The sequence below is a fragment of the Syngnathus scovelli genome, chromosome 7, assembly GCF_024217435.2.
Source record: "Syngnathus scovelli strain Florida chromosome 7, RoL_Ssco_1.2, whole genome shotgun sequence".
Taxonomy (NCBI): domain Eukaryota; kingdom Metazoa; phylum Chordata; class Actinopteri; order Syngnathiformes; family Syngnathidae; genus Syngnathus; species Syngnathus scovelli.
In genome coordinates, this window is record NC_090853.1 from 15,397,072 (window position 1) to 15,417,541 (window position 20,470).

General features: G+C 38.2%; 2 protein-coding genes across 8 annotated transcripts in view; both read left to right on the forward strand.

The window, feature by feature from the left end:
* LOC125972246 (WD repeat and SOCS box-containing protein 1) overlaps positions 1-20,470 on the forward strand; it is a 162,316-nt gene that overhangs the window by 95,206 nt on the left and 46,640 nt on the right. For 4 of the 6 annotated variants that reach the window (XM_068651239.1, XM_068651242.1, XM_068651241.1 and 1 more), the window contains exons 4-9: positions 12,867-12,996; positions 13,518-13,779; positions 17,992-18,057; positions 18,243-18,320; positions 18,393-18,486; positions 19,672-19,730. In XM_068651239.1, the coding sequence (XP_068507340.1) occupies positions 12,867-12,996; positions 13,518-13,779; positions 17,992-18,057; positions 18,243-18,320; positions 18,393-18,486; positions 19,672-19,730 (689 nt within the window). Of the gene's footprint in view, positions 1-12,866; positions 12,997-13,517; positions 13,780-17,991; positions 18,058-18,242; positions 18,321-18,392; positions 18,487-19,671; positions 19,731-20,470 lie in introns of those variants that run through there. The other 2 variants (XM_049725851.2, XM_049725850.2) reach the window with 2 other exon arrangements.
* Positions 45-12,024, forward strand: LOC137840417 (uncharacterized). 2 transcript variants are annotated; one of them, XR_011087055.1, is made up of 2 exons: positions 45-6,726; positions 6,982-12,024. XR_011087055.1 is itself a non-coding variant. In XM_068651238.1 (2 exons), the coding sequence occupies exons 1-2, from the start codon at positions 4,112-4,114 to the stop codon at positions 5,672-5,674; spliced, it is 1,392 nt and encodes a 463-aa protein (XP_068507339.1). In that variant the 5' UTR covers positions 45-4,111; the 3' UTR covers positions 5,675-12,024. The 2 variants fall into 2 exon arrangements, 1 of the variants encoding a protein (XP_068507339.1); XM_068651238.1 differs by having other exon boundaries at positions 45-4,774; positions 4,946-12,024.

Genomic DNA, 20,470 nt, shown 5'->3' on the forward strand with positions numbered 1-20,470 from the left:
GGGGTCACTTCCGGTTTAAAAAGGTCACTTCCGGTTGATTTGGGGTCACTTCCGGTTTACCTGGGGTCACTTCCGGTTCATTTGGGGTCACTTCCGGTTTGATTTGGGTCACTTCCGGTCTATTTGAGTCACTTCCGGTTTGAATAGAGGCACTTCCGGTCTAGCTGAGGTCACTTCCGGTTTATTTGGGGTCACTTCCGGTTTAAAAAGGTCACTTCCGGTTTAAACAGGTCACTTCCGGTTTGATTTGGGGTCACTTCCGGTTTACTTGAGGTCACTTCCGGTTCATTTGGGGTCACTTCCGGTTTGATTTGGGTCACTTCCGGTCTATTTGGGTCACTTCCGGTTTGATTAGAGGCACTTCCGGTCTAGCTGAGGTCACTTCCGGTTTATTTGGGGTCACTTCCGGTTTAAAAAGGTCACTTCCGGTTTAAAAAGGTCACTTCCGGTTTGATTTGGGGTCACTTCCGGTTTACCTGAGGTCACTTCCTGTTTACCTAAGGTCACTTCCGGTTTGATTTGGGCCACTTCCGGTTCATTCTAGGGTCATTGGGAGCACTTCAGGGTCAATCCAAGATGGCCGCCACACTGGAAGTGGGGGTCAAGGGTTGAATTTTGTAAGCATAGTGGAAGTGGGGGTGAAGGGGGTGAATATGGTAAGGATGAGGTGACCAAAGTGAATAAAGTTGGAATGGGTTGAATCGGTTGAAAAATGTAGAAATTAGAGTAGAAAAACCAAATTTTGTAGAATTTGGTTGAATTTCAAAATTGAAAATTTGGAAATTTTGGTAAGTGGGAAGGTGTGGAATAGGTAGGCAAAAGATGAACAGTTGAAAGTTGGAATGGGTTGAATCGGTTGAAAAACGTAGAAGTTAGAGTAGAAAAACGAAATTTTGGAGAATTCGGTTGAATTTCAAATTTGAAATTTTGGAATTTTTGATAGGTGAGAAGTTGTGGAATAGGCAGGCAAAAGATGAACAGTTGAAAGTTGGAATGGGTTGAATCGGTTGAAAAATGTAGAAATTAGAGTAGAAAAACGAAATTACGAAGAATTTGGTTGAATTTCAAATTTGAAAATTTGGAATTTTTTTGTAAGTGGGAAGTTGTGGAATAGGTAGGCAAAAGATGAACAGTTGGAAGTTGGAACGGGTTGAATCGGTCGAAAAATGTAGAAATTAGAGGTGAAAAACGAAATTTCGTGAAATTTTGTCGGAATTTTTAACGTGAAAACGTGAAATTTTTGAATTTGGGAATTTTGGGAATGTCGAGAATCATTCCGAATGTGGTTTGAATGTGCTGAATGAGGTGAATTTAAAAGGGGAATGACGTAAATGTGAAATGTCGAATCTGCCATTGAGAATGAATGGGGAAAAATTTGTCGTAAATTCGCGAATTTTGCGAAATCGGAAAATTTTCGGAACGAGAAAAATGGAAGCGCTCATCTCGTGAATATTTGGAATACATCAAAAGTGGAACGGAGTGAATCGGATGAACTATGTGGAAGAAGAAGCGGGACAAAAAAGTGTGGAGAATAAAATAGAAGAATAATAATAATAATAACTAGAAAATGCAATTTCTGGAGAAATTGCGTGTGAAGGCGAAGACTTTGAATCACTTCTTGGGGAATGCTGGCGAATTATGCTGAAACGAGTTGAATTACTTGAGAAATGTAGAAAATAGAGGTGAAAAACGGAATTTTGGAGAATTTGGTGGAATTTAAGAATTTTGGAGAATTTGGTTGAGTTTAAAATCTTAAAATGTGGAATTTATGGCAAGTGGAAATTTGGGGAATAGGTAGGAAAAAGATGAAGAGTTGAAAGTTGGAATGAGTTGAATCGGTTGAACAATGTGAAAATTAGAGTAGAAAAACACATTTTTGGAGAATTTGGTTGAATTTCAAATTTCAAAATTTGGAATTTTTTGTAAGGGGAAGTTGTGGAATAGGTAAGCAAAAGATGAAGAGTTGAAAGTTGGAATGGGTTGAATCGGTAGAGAAATGTAGAAATGAGAGTAGAAAAACGAAATTTTGGAGAATTTGGTTGAATTTCAAATTTGGGATTTTTGGTAAGTGGGAAGTTGTGTAATACGTAGGCAAAAGATGAAGAGTTGAAAGTTGGAATGGGTTGAATCGGTTGAAAAATGTACAAATTAGAGTCGAAAAACGAAATTTTGCAGAATTTGGTTGAATTTCAAATTTGGAATTTTTGGTAAGTGGGAAGTTGTGAAATAGGTAAGCAAAAGATGAAAAGTTGAAAGTTGGAATGGATTGAATCGGTTGCACAATGTAAAGATTAGAGTAGAAAAACAAAATGTTTGAGAATTTGGTTGAATTTCAAATTTTTAATTTTTGGGAAGTGGGAAATTGTGGAATAGGTAGGCAAAAGATGAAGAGTTGAAAGTTGGAATGGGTTGAATCGGTTGAACAATGTAGAAATAACAGTAGAAAAACGAAATTTTGGAGATTTTGGTTGAATTTCAAATTTGGAATTTTTGGTAAGTCGGAAGTTGTGGAATAGGTAGGCCAAAGATGAAGAGTTGAAAGTTGGAATGGGTTGAATCGGTTGAACAATGTAGAAATTAGAGTAGAAAAACAAAATGTTGGAGAATTTGGTTGAATTTCAAATATGGAATTTTTGGTAAGTGGGAAGTTGTGGAATAGGTAGGCAAAAGATGAAGAGTTGAAAGTTGGAATGGGTTGAATCGGTTGAACAATGTAGAAATTAGATTAGATAAACGAAATTTTGGAGAATTTGGTTGAATTTCAAATTTGGAATTTTTGGTAAACGGGAAGTTGTGGAATAGGTAGGCAAAACATGAACAGTTGAAAGTTGGAATGAGTTGAATCGGTTAAAAAATGTAGAAATTAGAGTAGAAAAACAAAATTTTTGAGAATTTGGTTGAATTCCAAATTTGGAATTTTTGGTAAGTCGGAAGTTGTGGAATAGGTAGGCAAAAGTTGAAGAGTTGAAAGTTGGAATGGGTTGAATCGGTTGAACAATGTAGAAATTAGAGTAGAAAAACAAAATGTTGGAGAATTTGGTTGAATTTCAAATATGGAATTTTTGGTAAGTGGGAAGTTGTGGAATAGGTAGGCAAAAGATGAAGAGTTGAAAGTTGGAATGGGTTGAATCGGTTGAACAATGTAGAAATTAGATTAGAAAAACGAAATTTTGGAGAATTTGGTTGAATTTCAAATTTGGAATTTTTGGTAAACGGGAAGTTGTGGAATAGGTAGGCAAAACATGAACAGTTGAAAGTTGGAATGAGTTGAATCGGTTAAAAAATGTAGAAATTAGAGTAGAAAAACAAAATGTTGGAGAATTTGGTTGAATTTCAAATATGGAATTTTTGGTAAGTGGGAAGTTGTGGAATAGGTAGGCAAAACATGAACATTTGAAAGTTGGAATGAGTTGAATCGGTTGAAAAATGTAGAAATTAGAGTAGAAAAACACAATTTTTGAGAATTTGGTTGAATTCCAAATTTGAAAATTTGGAATTTTTCATAAGTTGGAAGTTGTGGAATAGTTAGAAAAAGATGAACAGTTGAAAGTTGGAATGGGTTGAATCGGTTGAAAAACGTAAAAGTTAGAGTGGAAAAACGAAATTTTGGAGAATTTGGTTGAATTTCAAATTTGGAATTTTTGGTAAGTGGGAAGTTGTGGAATAGGTAGGCAAAAGATGAACAGTTGAAAGTTGGAATGAGTTGAATCGGTTGAACAATGTAGAAAAAAGTGGAATGATGTAAATGTGAAATGTCGAATCTGCCATTAAGAATGAATGGGGAAAAATTTGTCGTAAGTTCGCGAATTTTGCGAAATCGGAAAATTTTCGGAACGAGAAAAATGGAAGCGCTCATCTCGTGAATATTTGGAACACGTCAAAAGTGGAACGGAGTGAATCGGATGAATTATGTGGAAGAAGAAGCGGGACAAAAAAGTGTGGAGAATAAAATATAATAATAATAATAATAATAATAATAATAGAGAATGGTGTAGAATAACATATGTGTGAAGGCCATCGCCTTCACACAATAATAGAGAATGGTGTAGAATAACATATGTGTGAAGGCCATCGCCTTCACACAATAATAGAGAATGGTGTAGAATAACATATGTGTGAAGGCCATCGCCTTCACACAATAATAATAATAATAAAGGACAGCAATAACAATAGTGTGAAGGTCTTCACCTTCACACTAATAAAGGACAGCAATAACAATAGTGTGAAGGTCTTCACCTTCACACTAATAATAATAATAATAAAGGACAGCAATAACAATAGTGTGAAGGTCTTCACCTTCACACTAATAATAAAGGACAGCAATAACAATAGTGTGAAGGTCTTCACCTTCACACTAATAATAATAAAGGACAGCAATAACAATAGTGTGAAGGTCTTCACCTTCACACTAATAATAATAATAAAGGACAGCAATAACAATAGTGTGAAGGTCTTCACCTTCACACTAATAAAGGACAGCAATAACAATAGTGTGAAGGTCTTCACCTTCACACTAATAATAATAATAATAAAGGACAGCAATAACAATAGTGTGAAGGTCTTCACCTTCACACTAATAATAATAATAATAATAATAAAGGACAGCAATAACAATAGTGTGAAGGTCTTCACCTTCACACTAATAAAGGACAGCAATAACAATAGTGTGAAGGTCTTCACCTTCACACTAATAATAAAGGACAGCAATAACAATAGTGTGAAGGTCTTCACCTTCACACTAATAATAAAGGACAGCAATAACAATAGTGTGAAGGTCTTCACCTTCACACTAATAATAATAAAGGACAGCAATAACAATAGTGTGAAGGTCTTCACCTTCACACTAATAATAATAATAATAATAAAGGACAGCAATAACAATAGTGTGAAGGTCTTCACCTTCACACTAATAATAATAAAGGACAGCAATAACAATAGTGTGAAGGTCTTCACCTTCACACTAATAAAGGACAGCAATAACAATAGTGTGAAGGTCTTCACCTTCACACTAATAATAATAATAATAATAAAGGACAGCAATAACAATAGTGTGAAGGTCTTCACCTTCACACTAATAATAATAATAAAGGACAGCAATAACAATAGTGTGAAGGTCTTCACCTTCACACTAATAATAAAGGACAGCAATAACAATAGTGTGAAGGTCTTCACCTTCACACTAATAAAGGACAGCAATAACAATAGTGTGAAGGTCTTCACCTTCACACTAATAAAGGACAGCAATAACAATAGTGTGAAGGTCTTCACCTTCACACTAATAATAATAAAGGACAGCAATAACAATAGTGTGAAGGTCTTCACCTTCACACTAATAATAAAGGACAGCAATAACAATAGTGTGAAGGTCTTCACCTTCACACTAATAATAATAAAGGACAGCAATAACAATAGTGTGAAGGTCTTCACCTTCACACTAATAATAATAAAGGACAGCAATAACAATAGTGTGAAGGTCTTCACCTTCACACTAATAATAAAGGACAGCAATAACAATAGTGTGAAGGTCTTCACCTTCACACTAATAAAGGACAGCAATAACAATAGTGTGAAGGTCTTCACCTTCACACTAATAATAATAAAGGACAGCAATAACAATAACAATAATTTTTTTTTTTTTTTTTTTTTTTTTTTTTTTGGTATGGCGCCGACGTGAGTGGCAGCCTCCCAGCAGTGTTCTCTCTTTTTCTCTTTATTTCCTTCTTTTCTCCTTTTTCTTTCTGTCTTTTTGTCCATTCGGCGATGCTGGTGCCTTCTACCGCACCTCGGTATCGCTTTGGATGTGATTTTCTTTTTTTTTTTTCCCCTGGGACCGGGATGGCTGCGCACATCGGTCGAGACCGGCGTACCTCTACGACGGCTTCCTGCTTATCCGGCTGATGCTGACCGGGTCCCTTGCCTTGCAGCCGCGACCCCTGTGCTCCCTCGTGCTCGTCAGAACCAGCGACCTTCGCCGTGCTAGCCCCGTGGTGACCATCTGCACGTGCCCCGACTGGGTGCCCAGGACGCTGCTCACACGTTTGCCTGCTTTGTGATGTTTTCACCGATTCACGACCACGGTCCATTGGGTGCCGTTGAACTGGACTACCCTTACACCTGTCTGTGGACCCCGTGGAGGCTATTTTGTGTGTTTTGGGGTGTTTTCTGATATTGAGGGGTGCTGGTTGGGCACTGTTACTTTTTTCTTTTGTCTTTTTGCTTTGCTTTGCTTTGCTTTGCTTTGATGGCTTTTATCTTTCGCACTTTCTGGCTTTCTTTGTGGCGCCGTTGTATGGCAGCCTTATGAGGGCCTATTGAGTTGCGCTCATGCCATCTGTGTGTCTTTTGTAAACCCGCTCTGTGGTATGGATACTGCTGGGGCCTGAATTTCCCTGAAAGAGTATTCCCAAGGGATTAATAAAGTTGAGTCTAAGTCTAAGTCTAAGTCTAGTGTGAAGGTCTTCACCTTCACACTAATAATAAAGGACAGCAATAACAATAGTGTGAAGGTCTTCACCTTCACACTAATAATAAAGGACAGCAATAACAATAGTGTGAAGGTCTTCACCTTCACACTAATAAAGGACAGCAATAACAATAGTGTGAAGGTCTTCACCTTCACACTAATAAAGGACAGCAATAACAATAGTGTGAAGGTCTTCACCTTCACACTAATAAAGTAGAATTATTCACACAATAATAAAGGACAGCAATAACAATAGTGTGAAGGTCTTCACCTTCACACTAATAATAATAATAATAATAATAATAATAATAAACGACAGCAATAACAATAGTGGGAAGGTCTTCACCTTCACACTAATAATAATAATAATAGTAATAAAGGACAGCAATAACAATAGTGTGAAGGTCTTCACCTTCACACTAATAATAAAGGACAGCAATAACAATAGTGTGAAGGTCTTCACCTTCACACTAATAATAATAATAATAATAAAGGACAGCAATAACAATAGTGTGAAGGTCTTCACCTTCACACTAATAATAATAATAATAATAATAAAGTAGAATAACAATGTGTGAAGGCTTCACCTTCACACAATAATAATAATAAAGGACAGCAATAACAATGTGTGAAGGCTTCACCTTCACACAATAATAATAATAAAGGACAGCAATAACAATAGTGTGAAGGTCTTCACCTTCACACTAATAATAATAATAATAATAATAAACGACAGCAATAACAATAGTGGGAAGGTCTTCACCTTCACACTAATAATAATAATAATAGTAATAGTAATAAAGGACAGCAATAACAATAGTGTGAAGGTCTTCACCTTCACACTAATAATAAAGGACAGCAATAACAATAGTGGGAAGGTCTTCACCTTCACACTAATAATAATAATAATAATAATAATAATAATAATAATAAAGGACAGCAATAACAATAGTGTGAAGGTCTTCACTTTCACACTAATAATAATAATAAAGGACAGCAATAACAATAGTGTGAAGGTCTTCACTTTCACACTAATAATAATAATAAAGGACAGCAATAACAATAGTGTGAAGGTCTTCACCTTCACACCAATAAAGTAGAATAACAATGTGTGAAGGCCTTCGCCTTTACACAATAATAATAATAATAATAAAGTAGAATAACAATGTGTGAAGGCCTTCGCCTTCACACAATAATAATAATAAAGTAGAATAACAATGTGTGAAGGCCTTCGCCTTCACACAATAAAGGACAGCAATAACAATAGTGTGAAGGTCTTCACCTTCACACTAATAATAAAGGACAGCAATATCAATAGTGTGAAGGTCTTCACCTTCACACTAATAAAGGACAGCAATAACTATAGTGTGAAGGTCTTCACCTTCACACTAATAATAAAGGACAGCAATAACAATAGTGTGAAGGTCTTCACCTTCACACTAATATAGGACAGCAATAACAATAGTGTGAAGGTCTTCACCTTCACACTAATAAAGGACAGCAATAACAATAGTGTGAAGGTCTTCACCTTCACACTAATAATAAAGGACAGCAATAACAATAGTGTGAAGGTCTTCACCTTCACACTAATAAAGGACAGCAATAACAATAGTGTGAAGGTCTTCACCTTCACACTAATAATAATAATAATAATAAAGGACAGCAATAACAATAGTGTGAAGGTCTTCACCTTCACAATAATAATAATAATAATAATAAAGGACAGCAATAACAATAGTGTGAAGGTCTTCACCTTCACACTAATAATAATAATAATAAAGGACAGCAATAACAATAGTGTGAAGGTCTTCACCTTCACACTAATAATAATAATAATAAAGGACAGCAATAACAATAGTGTGAAGGTCTTCACCTTCACACTAATAAAGGTCAGCAATAACAATAGTGTGAAGGTCTTCACCTTCACACTAATAAAGGACAGCAATAACAATAGTGTGAAGGTCTTCACCTTCACACTAATAATACTAATAATAAAGGACAGCAATAACAATAGTGTGAAGGTCTTCACCTTCAGCTCAGGGTCCTAACAGCCTGGAGAATGAAGCTGTTGGCAAGTCTGGTGGTGCGGGAGCGCAGGCTCCTGTACCTCTTCCCAGAGGGCAGAAGGTCGAACAAAGAGTGAGCTGGGTGACTCACATCACTCACAATCGCGGTTGGCTTGCGGGTGAGATGGGAGGTGTAAATGTCCTTCAGGGAGGGGAGCGAAGCACCAACAATCTTACCAGCCGTATTCACTATGCGCTGCAGGGCCTTCAAGTTTTTGTCCACAATTTAGGGAGCGCGCTATCTGCGCCTCACGGCTAAAGCCATTGCCTGTTATCCAATTTACTCACTGCGTGCTCGTTTGATTTATTCAGATTTAGGAAAATGCTAAGACACTGAAGCAGAAATTAGACTTACACGGGTTGGTTGAGTTCAATCACAATTCTTGTTAAGAAAGCTCTGTTTTCAGGAAAGTATTATACAGCGCTGGGCCCTTCAAGAGCAGAAAGTCTTCATTCAGAAAAGGCAACGTTCAAGGTTATTTGGTCAGCTTATATTCAGTGGCACATGCCAGTGTGGGCCGAGTTTGATGGGTGATGAATCTTTGGGGTGGGGCAAGTTTGCTGGAGAGTCTGATTCCATGGGAGTGGGTGCTGGTTCGGTGAGAGCTTGTTCCGTGGGGTTGGGTGCTGATTATGGGCGATTCGATGTGATGTGTGGGGGCTGTTGTTTTCCTTTCCGTCTTTCAGCCTTGACGATCATCTTTGCCTTGGCTGTCTCCCTCTGGCACCTGCTGGTTTTATCTCCAAGTGACCTTCCTGTAAACATTTTCCTCCATTCTTGCACATACACTGTCGCACCTCATCCATTCATCATTCTTTCAATTTTGTCATTTTGCACGGAATTATGTGAACTTTTGGCTGTGACATCATCAATTTATTAATGTTCCCTGACTATGCAAAGTTTGTACTCACCACTTACCATGTTTTTGTTTGTTTGTTCTTTTGATACTCTATGTACTTGCTTACATCATCATATCCTTAGTTTAATCATGCTTTCAACCATGTATTTTCTTTGTTAGGCAAAATATTTCCCTCTGTCCAGAACGTTCAGTAGTAATCGAAAACTGGCGTCTAGCATTAGTCAAAACATAAGATACAATCAAGTACTGAACATTTTTAGACGACTTTGGCAGTGTCCGTGATTTAGACAATAATCAGGCATGCATTAAACAGTTCCTTAAGGGTCATTAAGCTATTCAGGCAATATATAAAAAAACATTTGTTATTTCAAAGTGTTCAGAAATATATATCGGATCATAAAGTTATAAAAACTTTTCTCATTACCACTTATCAAAAATGTCTAGTTATGTCTTCTTTATTGATTTGGTGTGTAGGTATGCTTAAATTTTTTCTTTTATTGATTTAATATGTGAATATATACTTGTCTGCTTGTGTACTTTATTCAATGAGGTTTGAGCATATCTGTTTTTGTAGCTAGGCAGGACTTTTTGTATTTCGACCCCATTCCTTCACTACGCAGCAAAATATTTAACCATTCGGTCCATCCTGCACGGAATAAGATGCCCTAATGGATATTGAATATTAAATATTTGGAAGAAATAAGGCAAGGTTTTTCAATCTCCAGTGACCTAAAGATGGTGCCATGTCATGGCCGTATGTAAAAATGAACCGTCTGTGTCACTGAGTTACTACTATCGCCATAAAGGTTGACATTATTTTTCAAGTGGGATTAATTAAAGCTAAATATAAAGTCATCACTGCTACTCAAAACAACTTTGTACATTTGATCTCGCACCTTCCTGGACTCTCCCCCCTGCTCGCACGGAGTACCGTATTTTCCGGACTATAAGTCGCTCCGGAGTATAAGTCGCACCAGCCATAAAATGCCCCAAATAGTGAAAAAAAACCATATATAAGTCGCTCCGGAGTATAAGTCGCTCCGGAGTATAAGTCGCATTTTGGGGGGCAATTTATTCGACAAAATCCCACACCAAAAACAGTCACGAACGAGCAACAACAGGCTAAACGATAGCAACAACAGGCTAAACGATAGGTATGCTAACGTGACAAACACAAATGAGGAGCTGAGAACGGGCCTGACGTAACATATAGAGTGATTTAGGACAACCATTACATAAATAACATATTTATAAAACCATCGGTGTCACTCCAATTCATTAAATCCATCGATCGTTCTTTGTCAACAATGGCTGCACGCGGCTGAGGGCGCTTGCACTTCAAAATATTCCACAGGCTCATATAACGATAGATAAACTATATTTCAAATAACTATAATATAAGCAATAATATTATCAAACCATCCGTGCACTTTAAATCCATTAAATCCATCGATCAAATTCCTCGTCCTTTGTCAACATCGCCGCGCGTGCGCCCTGACGTCAGCCTCGTCTTTATTCCACAGATCTAGTATATAACTATATACCAGCTCAGTGGCCTAGTAGTAGAGTGTCCGCCCTGAGACTGGAAGGTTGTGGGTTCAAACCCCGGCCGGGTCATACCAAAGACTATAAAAATGGGACCCATTGCCTCCCTGCTTGGCACTCAGCATTAAGGGTTGGAATTGGGGGGTTAGATCACCAAATGATTCCCGAGCGCGGCACCGCTGCTGCTCACTGCTCCCCTCTCCCCCAGGGGATGGATTAAAATCACATGGGGATGGGTTAAATGCAGAGGACAAATTTCACCACACCCAGATGTGTGTGTGACGATGATCATTGGGACTTTAACTTTAACTTGGGACTTTTGTACCGTTAACAAAGTACAAGGATAGACGTGGGTTTGGTAAACGGCTCTTTATCCCACAAAACAAACTTCCAAGCCTGTGGCGATGTGTACTTCCAGACACGAGAGCTCCATGGCAGAGGACCGGGCGTGCGTAATGGCCATGTCCGAGCCCCATGCACCGTTCGCGGACAGCCACTCGGCCGAGCGCCGGCCCCCGACTCAGTAGAGTAGGACCGGGCGTGCGTAAAAGCCATAATAGTTTTTCAAACCTTCTATGTCACTCCAAATCCTTAATTCCTTCAAACTCTTTGTCCTCCGTGTCACTTAGAAATGATCACCGCGAATGATGCCGGTATGACGTGGGTCGCGCCGCGCGGTGCCACTGACGTCACTTGAAATAGTAATCCATTGGTACATCACGGTTCTCCAAACTTTCTTTCTGCTGCTCGATTACGGTTTTCAGCTGCATATTTTACAACTTGAAGTTTGTAACTTGCAAAATATGACTTTCTTTTTGGTGCCATTTTTCTTAAGCCCACCCAGTTGATGAGTCACGGCCAACGGTGAAATTTAAAGCGCCCTCATCCAGTTTCGTCTGAAAATATAATTTTTTTCAGATGTAGTTTTTTGTTTTGTTTATTTGGTTGTTTTATCAAAGACAAAGTCTGCTTTATTGTCGATTTTTTTTTTCATATACCAAGACACACAAAGAGATTGAAATTACGTTCCCACTATCCCTCGGTGAGGTAGTACACATATGCATACAAGCGACATAAAAAAACCCAAGAAGGCATAGACAATGAATAAATAAGAGTGTTGAATAAATGATAAATAAACAAATAATAATGAATAATAATAATAAATATAAGAGGAGCAAACAGACAGTGGACTTGGATATGGTGCTTTAAAGTGTTAATTGCTTTATTTGATGTTTTCTCTATTTTTTATGTTTTAAATATGTTCAAGATAAAGATATAAAAGCATGTTAAGTGATCAGCTATACTAAAAGTAACATGGGAAGTGGTCAACTATACTTTTAAGTGATGTCTTAATGATCAAGTAAAAATTTGTGGAAAAAAAACATATATAAGTCGCTCCTGAGTATAAGTCGCCCCCCCCCCACCCAAACTATGAAAAAAACCGCGACTTATAGTCCGGAAATTACGGTACATTTTGTGCTCTGGGTGATGTCAGTGTCGGATACTTGCCACATGGCAGTTTAAACTGACATAGCAAAAACATCGGTTGCATAGCCGATCTAAAACTACATTTAAAAGTGATGCTGGTCAGATTTGGAAAAAATCTAAATTGAGTTGTTCAAACAGTCATAAAAAAATCTGGTTGAGGTTGAATACTGGGAAAAGAAAATATCAGATCTGTTTGTATAATGTATATAATGTAGAAGAGTGCTATTCATTTTATGAATAAATTTGGGATTGAGGGGGGCAGATTAATGACATTTCTATTCGTTTCAGTGGAGAAAGTTAATTTTAGAGATGAGGACATGGAGCGAATAAAACTCATACATCAAGATACCACTGTATTTATGAGTAACTAATAGGAAATAATGTTTATTTTACTATAATATAACACATGTTGTTCTCTGTCCTGCTACATCATCTCCCTTTTAGATTTGAAGCCCAACAACAACTTTCAGGTCCCAAGCAGGTCAAAAACTTCAGGAATTGGAACCCTCCATTGCTTGGAAATCTCCCAGATGATTTCCTTAGGATCCTGCCTCAGCAATTAGAAAGTATAAAGGTAAGTAAAACAAAGCTTGGAACATTTGATAAAATGTGCTCATAGGACATGTCATCTAAATTAGCCTCGTTAGTTTTTGGAAGTTCTCATCAATACAATCGTCTTGTGCTGAGTAATGAGGGCAGTCGTAACAACATGGTGGTTGTGTTGGCTGCTAAATGATATCTTGGTTGACAGTTAAACAGTTGTAAACATTTCAGTCCACTCTGAAGAATCTCCTTTTCTGTCAGTCCTGGCCGGTATATGGCTCTTGGTTCCAACGACCGGAATGATATTGTTGTCCAGCACTGTTTTTATTTCACCACATGCATTGTGTGTGTGCGTGTTATTAAAAAAACAAAAAACAATTTGGCTGTGTTTGCTTGTTCACGTTCATGCGGGTGACGTACTAAGTAGGTCCTCGACCCCGATTTGGTGTTGCTGTCGTGTCATAGCTAAACAGTTCTCCTCGTGCATTTGTATATGTGGTTTCTCAACAATTTGAACATTCTTTATAACGTATAGCGTGTCTTTTTCCACAGAGTACTCAGGCTGAGCTTTCCCAGCTTGGAACATCACTATCCTCATCTTCAGTCTCTTTGAGTAAAATGAGAGGCCAGTCAACTTCTCAGTCTAGAGTTGAAGGCACAACTCGTGGTCCAGGTGTGACGGCAATAGCTACAGAGCAAGACAAGAAACTGAAGCAGTATCTGGAAGATGAGCGCATTGCGCTTTTTCTACAGAACGAGGAGTTCATGAAAGAACTGCAGCGAAATCGGGAGTTTCTTGTTGCCTTAGAGAGAGGTAGTCTTTTTATTGACAGCATCACCACATTATTCACAGTTCAGCAACTATTTTTTTGTATTCTTTCAAAGTGACAATACAATAGAAATTAAATTTTCCTATAACTTAGTACACATAGCCCTAATTGTCTAAATACCTGGCAAGACGAGTGGGGTTGAGCATTGAGTCTGGAGAACAAACTGGGCCTAACTTCTGATTCTTCTGGAATCGTTCACATTTTAAAATTTCAATTCCTTGTTTCGAATCCTTTTTTGCCAACTACCAACGAAGAAGACCCGTGTGTGTGTGTATGTGTGTGTGTGTGTGTGTGTGTGTGTGTGCGCGCGTTTGTGCGTGCGTGTGTTTGTGTGTGTTTCTGTGTGCGTGTGCACGTGTACTTCTGCCTTGTTACATAATGGAGAAAATTTGTGTTGTAGTACAAGCAAGGCCATATTAAATGTTCATTTTAGTCTACGAGCCAAGCTGCTAAACGGATGGCCATGGTTCGGACATCCTTGGTTTAAACTACTATGCAGCCTTTTTTTTAGCCTGCCCTCTAAAATAATAATATTTTTTCCCTCTTCTTGGTCTAAAAAAGTAACCATTACAGATTGCCATAATTTTTTTTTCTTGATTTCATAGTGTTTCTTAAAGCTAGAAAGTTGCTATTTGAAATGACTAGTTTTGTGTCATGTCTGTGATCATGCTTTTATTTCTACAAAATTAAACAACTGAATAAACATCCTCTGAGGCCGGTAATTCCATAATTGGAATTATGGAAGAGGTTGTAGTCTGGCCTAGATGCAATGAAGTCGTGTATTCCTGTTTCTAAGTGCTGTTGAGAAAGAAAGGGCTTGACCTTAGCCAGCTGCCCAAAATGAAAGAGGCAGGATGTAACAACAGCACTGATTCAACTTAAAATCACTGGTCAATTTCAAACACAGTTTTGGCTTACTCCAGGGGCCCAGGACAACAGGATAGGATTTACTCAGGCCACTAGGACAGAAAGCCATAATTTTTATTTATTTATTTTTTCTATTTTGAAATTGAACTTCTTGCTCAACGGCAATGTCATCTGCATCACAGTGAAAGGAAATGCCATGTTTTCATAGGGCAGAATACCATGAAAACAGCAATGGCTTCTGAATAGAACCCTGTGGAGCAGCATACGACAGAGGGGTCGAGCAAAACTTAAAGCCACTTAGGCAAACACAAAAGTACTGCCAGCCAAATAGGATTTAAACCACTCTAGAGCGCTACCAGTGATGCCAACATCATCATCATCATCATCATCGGTTTAAAGTCCGTTTTCCAGGCACCGCTGGGTTGGACTGGGTTCTTGATATGGCTTTCTTCCACCGGGAACGGTCCATGGCCATCTCGTGGCTGATGCCGAGTGCCTTCATGTCGGCTGACACGGTCGTCTGCCAGGTCTTTTTAGGTCGGCCACTGGGTCTTGTTCCCTCTACGTTATACGACATGACTTTCTTCACCCAGTCGTTCTCGTCCTTCCTCACTACATGTCCGTACCATCGCAGTCTGCCTCTCCTCACCACATCCACTATGGCCTCCACTCCCATCTTCTTTCTCAGCTCTGCACTGGTTTTTTTCTCCCTCATTGACACGCCACACATCCATCTGATCATTCTCGTTTCTGCTCTGTTTAGTTTTTCTTCGTGTTCTGTTTTCAGGGCCCATGCCTCACTTCCGTACGTCATACTACTTCTGACGCACGCTGAGTACACTCGGCCTCTCATCTTCAGGGATGGGGCCTTAGATGTTAAGAAGGGCATGAGTTCCCTGAATTTCTTCCACCCGCTTCTCACCCTTGTGGTCACTGCTAGGTCCACCCCCCCATCAGCATTAAGCATGTCTCCAAGGTAGCAGAAGCTGTCCACCACCTCATACATCTCCCCATCTACTACGAGCCCCTCCTGCTCAGCTGGGTCTGCTTGGGCGACTTCTCCCCTGCACCGCTTGCATTTGAAGGTCTCACTTGCAGCTAGTAGGCTGCCTTTTACTCCGCTGCATTTTCGGTGTACCCATCTCTGACAACCCTTGCACCGGATAGAGTTAGCTTGCACCCCTTTCCCGCAAACTCCACATGGCCATGCTCCTGACTGTGGTACCACTCCCAGGCCATGACCTTTGATTTTGCCGCATTCACCTTCAATCCTTTCACTTCCAAGGTGCTGCAAACAAGCCAGCGAAATACTGTGGTACACCATATCGAATGCTGCAGTTAGAGACAACAAAACCAGACACACATCATCAGTGTCAGTCATTTTTTTCCTGCATAACCGTACTTATGTATGCACTCCCATCTCTTTCTGTCACTTTGTCTCTACCTATTCTCTATCCCATTTTCTTATTTAATGTAGTGATTAAAAATATTATATAGAATTGTCCATCCTTCCCTTTCAGCTGGGCAGTGGAAGAAGGCAAGGACCTTGGCAATCTGATCCATAGCGACAGAATCTTTCTAGGCACATGAAAGCACCAAAGGGGCTTGAGCTTTATTATGAAGAATAATACAAGAGACGTTGCAGTGTAGCTGTTAATACATCGATGCAGCTTTTCTTGCCTGCAACGGACATGACTCTCTCCTGTCTGGCTAGTTTTGTGTCTAGTGGCCTGATTGGTCGCCACCCCCTTCCGGCAGATGGTGGGTATTGGTCTATATTGACTAAGATCTCATTGCAAAGTCATGTAGGCTGTTAAGAGAACTCTCTAATGGGATCCCAGACTAGCAGGCTTGTTAGAAATACTTTTCACTTTTTCTCAGGAGTGCCTATAACTCTTGTTTGCTTGAAGCAAAGTGAAGTCACTCCCACGTACAAACACGAAACACAAGACAAGCGGTGTCTCGTGATATTTCACATTCAGTCTGAACGTAGTGTATCGGGTACATGCGAGACAAAGAAAACACCTGTCAGAAACGGAAACCTCTATCTTTGGCGGACATCCATGATAGCGTGTCAGTAGATAGTGTTTTTTTTGTTTTGTTTTTTTAATTAATTTTTTTTTTTTTTAAACTTTCTCATCCTCCGCCCTTCTTTCACAAAATGGGTGTCCAGGAGTGACGGACGGATGGACCATTCAGGCCACCTCTGGTTCATACATTATGGGCTTCTACATACCTGACCTGTTTAATTGGATTTCCGCCTAGACCTTAAAGATTTGTATATCTTATCTTACATTAAATGTTCAACATTGCATAGAATTTATTGAGGATTTGAAAATAGATTTTTTTTTGCTACAATTGTTGAATTTTCACTGAATAACTGCTATACAAGCTGTGTAAAGACTGCTCTAAACTATTCAGTTTAGTTGTCAATAAGAATGTCGATTTCTATTGTATTTTTGAAGAGAACGTACATTAAAATGGTTGCTGAATTGTGAGGCAAAAGACTAACTTACTTTGAAGTACTTTTCCAACACCTAAAAGTAAAACAAGTAAACGCGTAGTTCTCTCATCATGGATATGAACAAGTAACTTAGAGACCACAACTGAATTGAATCTAAACCTAAAAATAATTGTGGAAGACTGTCAATGTATGATACTACTTTACTGTACTGTATAGCATTGGTTCAACACAATTTTTTATCACGAAGCAAAAGTAAAAACACAATTAGTGACTAAACCTTGTATGAATGAATGATGTTAAATGAGGAAAAATGGATCCGTGTATTAAAAGTTCAAACGTAAACATTGACTTTGAGGTATTCAAAATTATTATCTTCATGTGAGACATGGATTTCAAGGAACTGTTTTTCTTTTGCATATATACCACCTTGAGAATACATACTGGCAAGAAGAACCAATAATAGTTGTGAAGTTAAATAAAAAAATAATAAACAGAGTGTTTTAAAGATCTTATCAAAGCATTTATCAATGTTTAATGCTTTGATGAGATCGTGAATATCCTCATGTTTTCCTTACGCTTCTGACACGTGTGTAATTAATTAACAGTACAATTGTGAATATGCTATAATATAGTAGCTTTCTACCTTCGGTATACTATAAGCTCTTTGTAACTGTCTCCTGATGATGCCGCAATAACTCCGTATGTTGAACAAGGACACTTCAACATGATCACTCTTGGGTCAAAGCTACAACCTTCGGGTCGGGAGATATTCACTTTAGCATCTGTTCCCCACTGCTCACAACTTGTGTTTTGCGCTAGGACTCATCACGTTTTGGTTCATAATATCTTTTCCTTGTTTTTTTAGATCGCTTGAAGTATGAATCAAAGAAATCAAAGTGCAGTCATTCATCTGGCTCGGAGAATTGCCCAGGTAGATACAATTCATAACGCATACAGTCAAACTATTATACTTATCAACAGAATGCTATTGCACTATGTCCACTGTTATATTAATTGATTTGTTACTAACTGCCCTCATGTCATGTGATCACACATCAATCTACAGAACATGTTATGAGTACTACAGTAAGTGTTGCTGTTGTCATTGTATTATAGAGTCATTCTCTGCACCTTCACCAGAGGCTGTGTCAGAAGATGCCCTGTTTAGAGACAAACTTAAACATATGGGCAAATGTAAGTCTCCTCCTCCAAATGTTATTCTTATCAAATTAACATTTGACCAAACAAACTGTCTTTTTTTTCCAGCTACAAGAAAGAAGCTTTTTGAAATTGCCAAAACTTTCTCGGAAAGGACAAAGAGAAGAAAGTCAAAAAGGAGAACACTTCTGAAGCATCATTCGTATCCTGAGATTTAGTATTACAGATTGGCCTATGTGCTTGTATACATACAAACAAAATAGTTGGTACCCTTTTGGTAAAAAAGAACAACTTGAAAAGGAGATTTGAATTTGTTAAAAAGCAATTTGACAAGACACAAAGCTGCTGGGAGGGACTCAACTGGAGCTTGACATTTTGGCAAGGCACATGTATACAGATTCAAAACTTGAGCATACAAAAACGGTTTGGTTCATTCATATAGCGATAACTGGTGATTGTGTCTAATGCCATATGCCACATGCCACAGCACTCAACTGGCTTTAAGTATGAACCTATTTGTCTGTTTGTATATTTGGCCCAAAATTCATATCACGATATCAATTGCATCCCTTCACCATAATGGTATGTATCACAACATAAAATTTGTTGTAGACAACAAATGCATTATTCATTTAATAATAAATAGTTTCTGAATAGGTTAGTTATATATATACTCAATCAGATAAACTAAATTTGTAAAATAACTAGCGATATCATGGACTGAGGGTGCATTTAATGTAAAGTAAACACCAGCCAGTCGCAGGGCACCTATAGAGACGAACATACAATCACACCCACACATTTGCGTCACTGAGCGAAGATCGGCCCTAAGCCACCCGCACACAAATCAGACGAGTGTAGCCCTAACTACATGATCAGCAACTTTGGGCCAAACAAGTTTCATCATTTTACAACTTTTCTACAATTTTGTATTTACTTTGGTTGTCTCTTGGGGAGGGGGGGAGATTTCAGTAATAGACTCAAAATAAGGCAACAAAATATTAAGGATTGCAAAAGTTTTGTCAAGGCCACTTGTTTGTCCTTCCAGTACTTCATTTTTTTGCACTCAAAGTATAGTTTGAATTTCCTTTGATATTTTGTCTGTACTTCATTTTATCATTGCTTTTGTCTATTTAAGATAAATTTAGAGATGGTTGTTGGATACAGGGGACCAACAATTTTATTGCGTCCAGTAAAGTGTGTGTTCCATCAAAGAAACAGTACTTTGAGTGAATTCATTCATTCACTCTTTGGCATCCATTACAATTCAATGTCAGTCAATACTTCTCAAATTACCATGTATATTGTAGCATGTTGTACTCTAGTCACTAGATTCTAGTGCTTAAGAATGAACAATCTGTCTAGTTTTCTTACTAAACTTTACCAGGTTGGGTACCGCTCATTCCACAGCCAATCTCCTTGATGATGTGGAAGAAAACTCCTGTGGTAAGAGAAAGTTATATTTGGTTCCACTTTATGATTGTGTCCCACTTGGTGTTGATTGTTCACACACACAAAAAAATGGAATTAAACATATTGACTAATGTCAGTTTTGCAGTGCATTTACAGCATTAAAGGAATGCCATTAATCCGAGTAACAGAAAAGTCAATTAGCATGTTCCTCAATGATCATGTTAATGTCAGTATTTCCACATTTATTTTTTACTCTACTAAATGTAAATAATGCCCAGTAATATGCACATTCTTTCGACTGACAATTCACAGATTTAAACTATGCTGATAGAGATGAAAGGCTGAAAATCATTCCAATTATTTTCCTGTGTTCTCCTTACTTTCTTTCTTGGTCAAATCACAGGAAAGGGTTTGTTTTCTTTTGGTGCAATCAGAGCTATTGCCATTGGGATGTTATGCTGAATGCTTCAATAAATTCCTGAAATTAAAAGTATACATCAGTGCACACTATGCACTCCTTAATTCAAGCATTTCTGAAATTAGCCTAATTTAGGGACCAGTTTTATCATTAAGTTGGGCCCCTGCTCACTATTTTCCAAAGCAGTATGTAATGGGTAAAGCATGTAACTGGGCTCAGAAAATAGAAATACATCAAAGCATGTCAAGTGAGAGTCAACAAAGTGAGAGTGCATGTCAAGTCAAATTTATTTATATTGCTCCTAATTGCAAAAATGTTTCAAAGGGCTTCACATACAGGTGACAAATATTAATGA

Excerpts from the sequence above, each read along its gene's own strand:
- LOC137840417 (XM_068651238.1), top strand. The coding sequence starts at position 4,112 with ATGTGTGAAGGCCATCGCCTTCACACAATAATAATAATAATAAAGGAC. Across the intron at positions 4,775-4,945 it reads GCAATAACAATAGTGTGAAG|GTCTTCACCTTCACACTAAT; the intron begins GTCTTCACCTTC and ends AATAGTGTGAAG.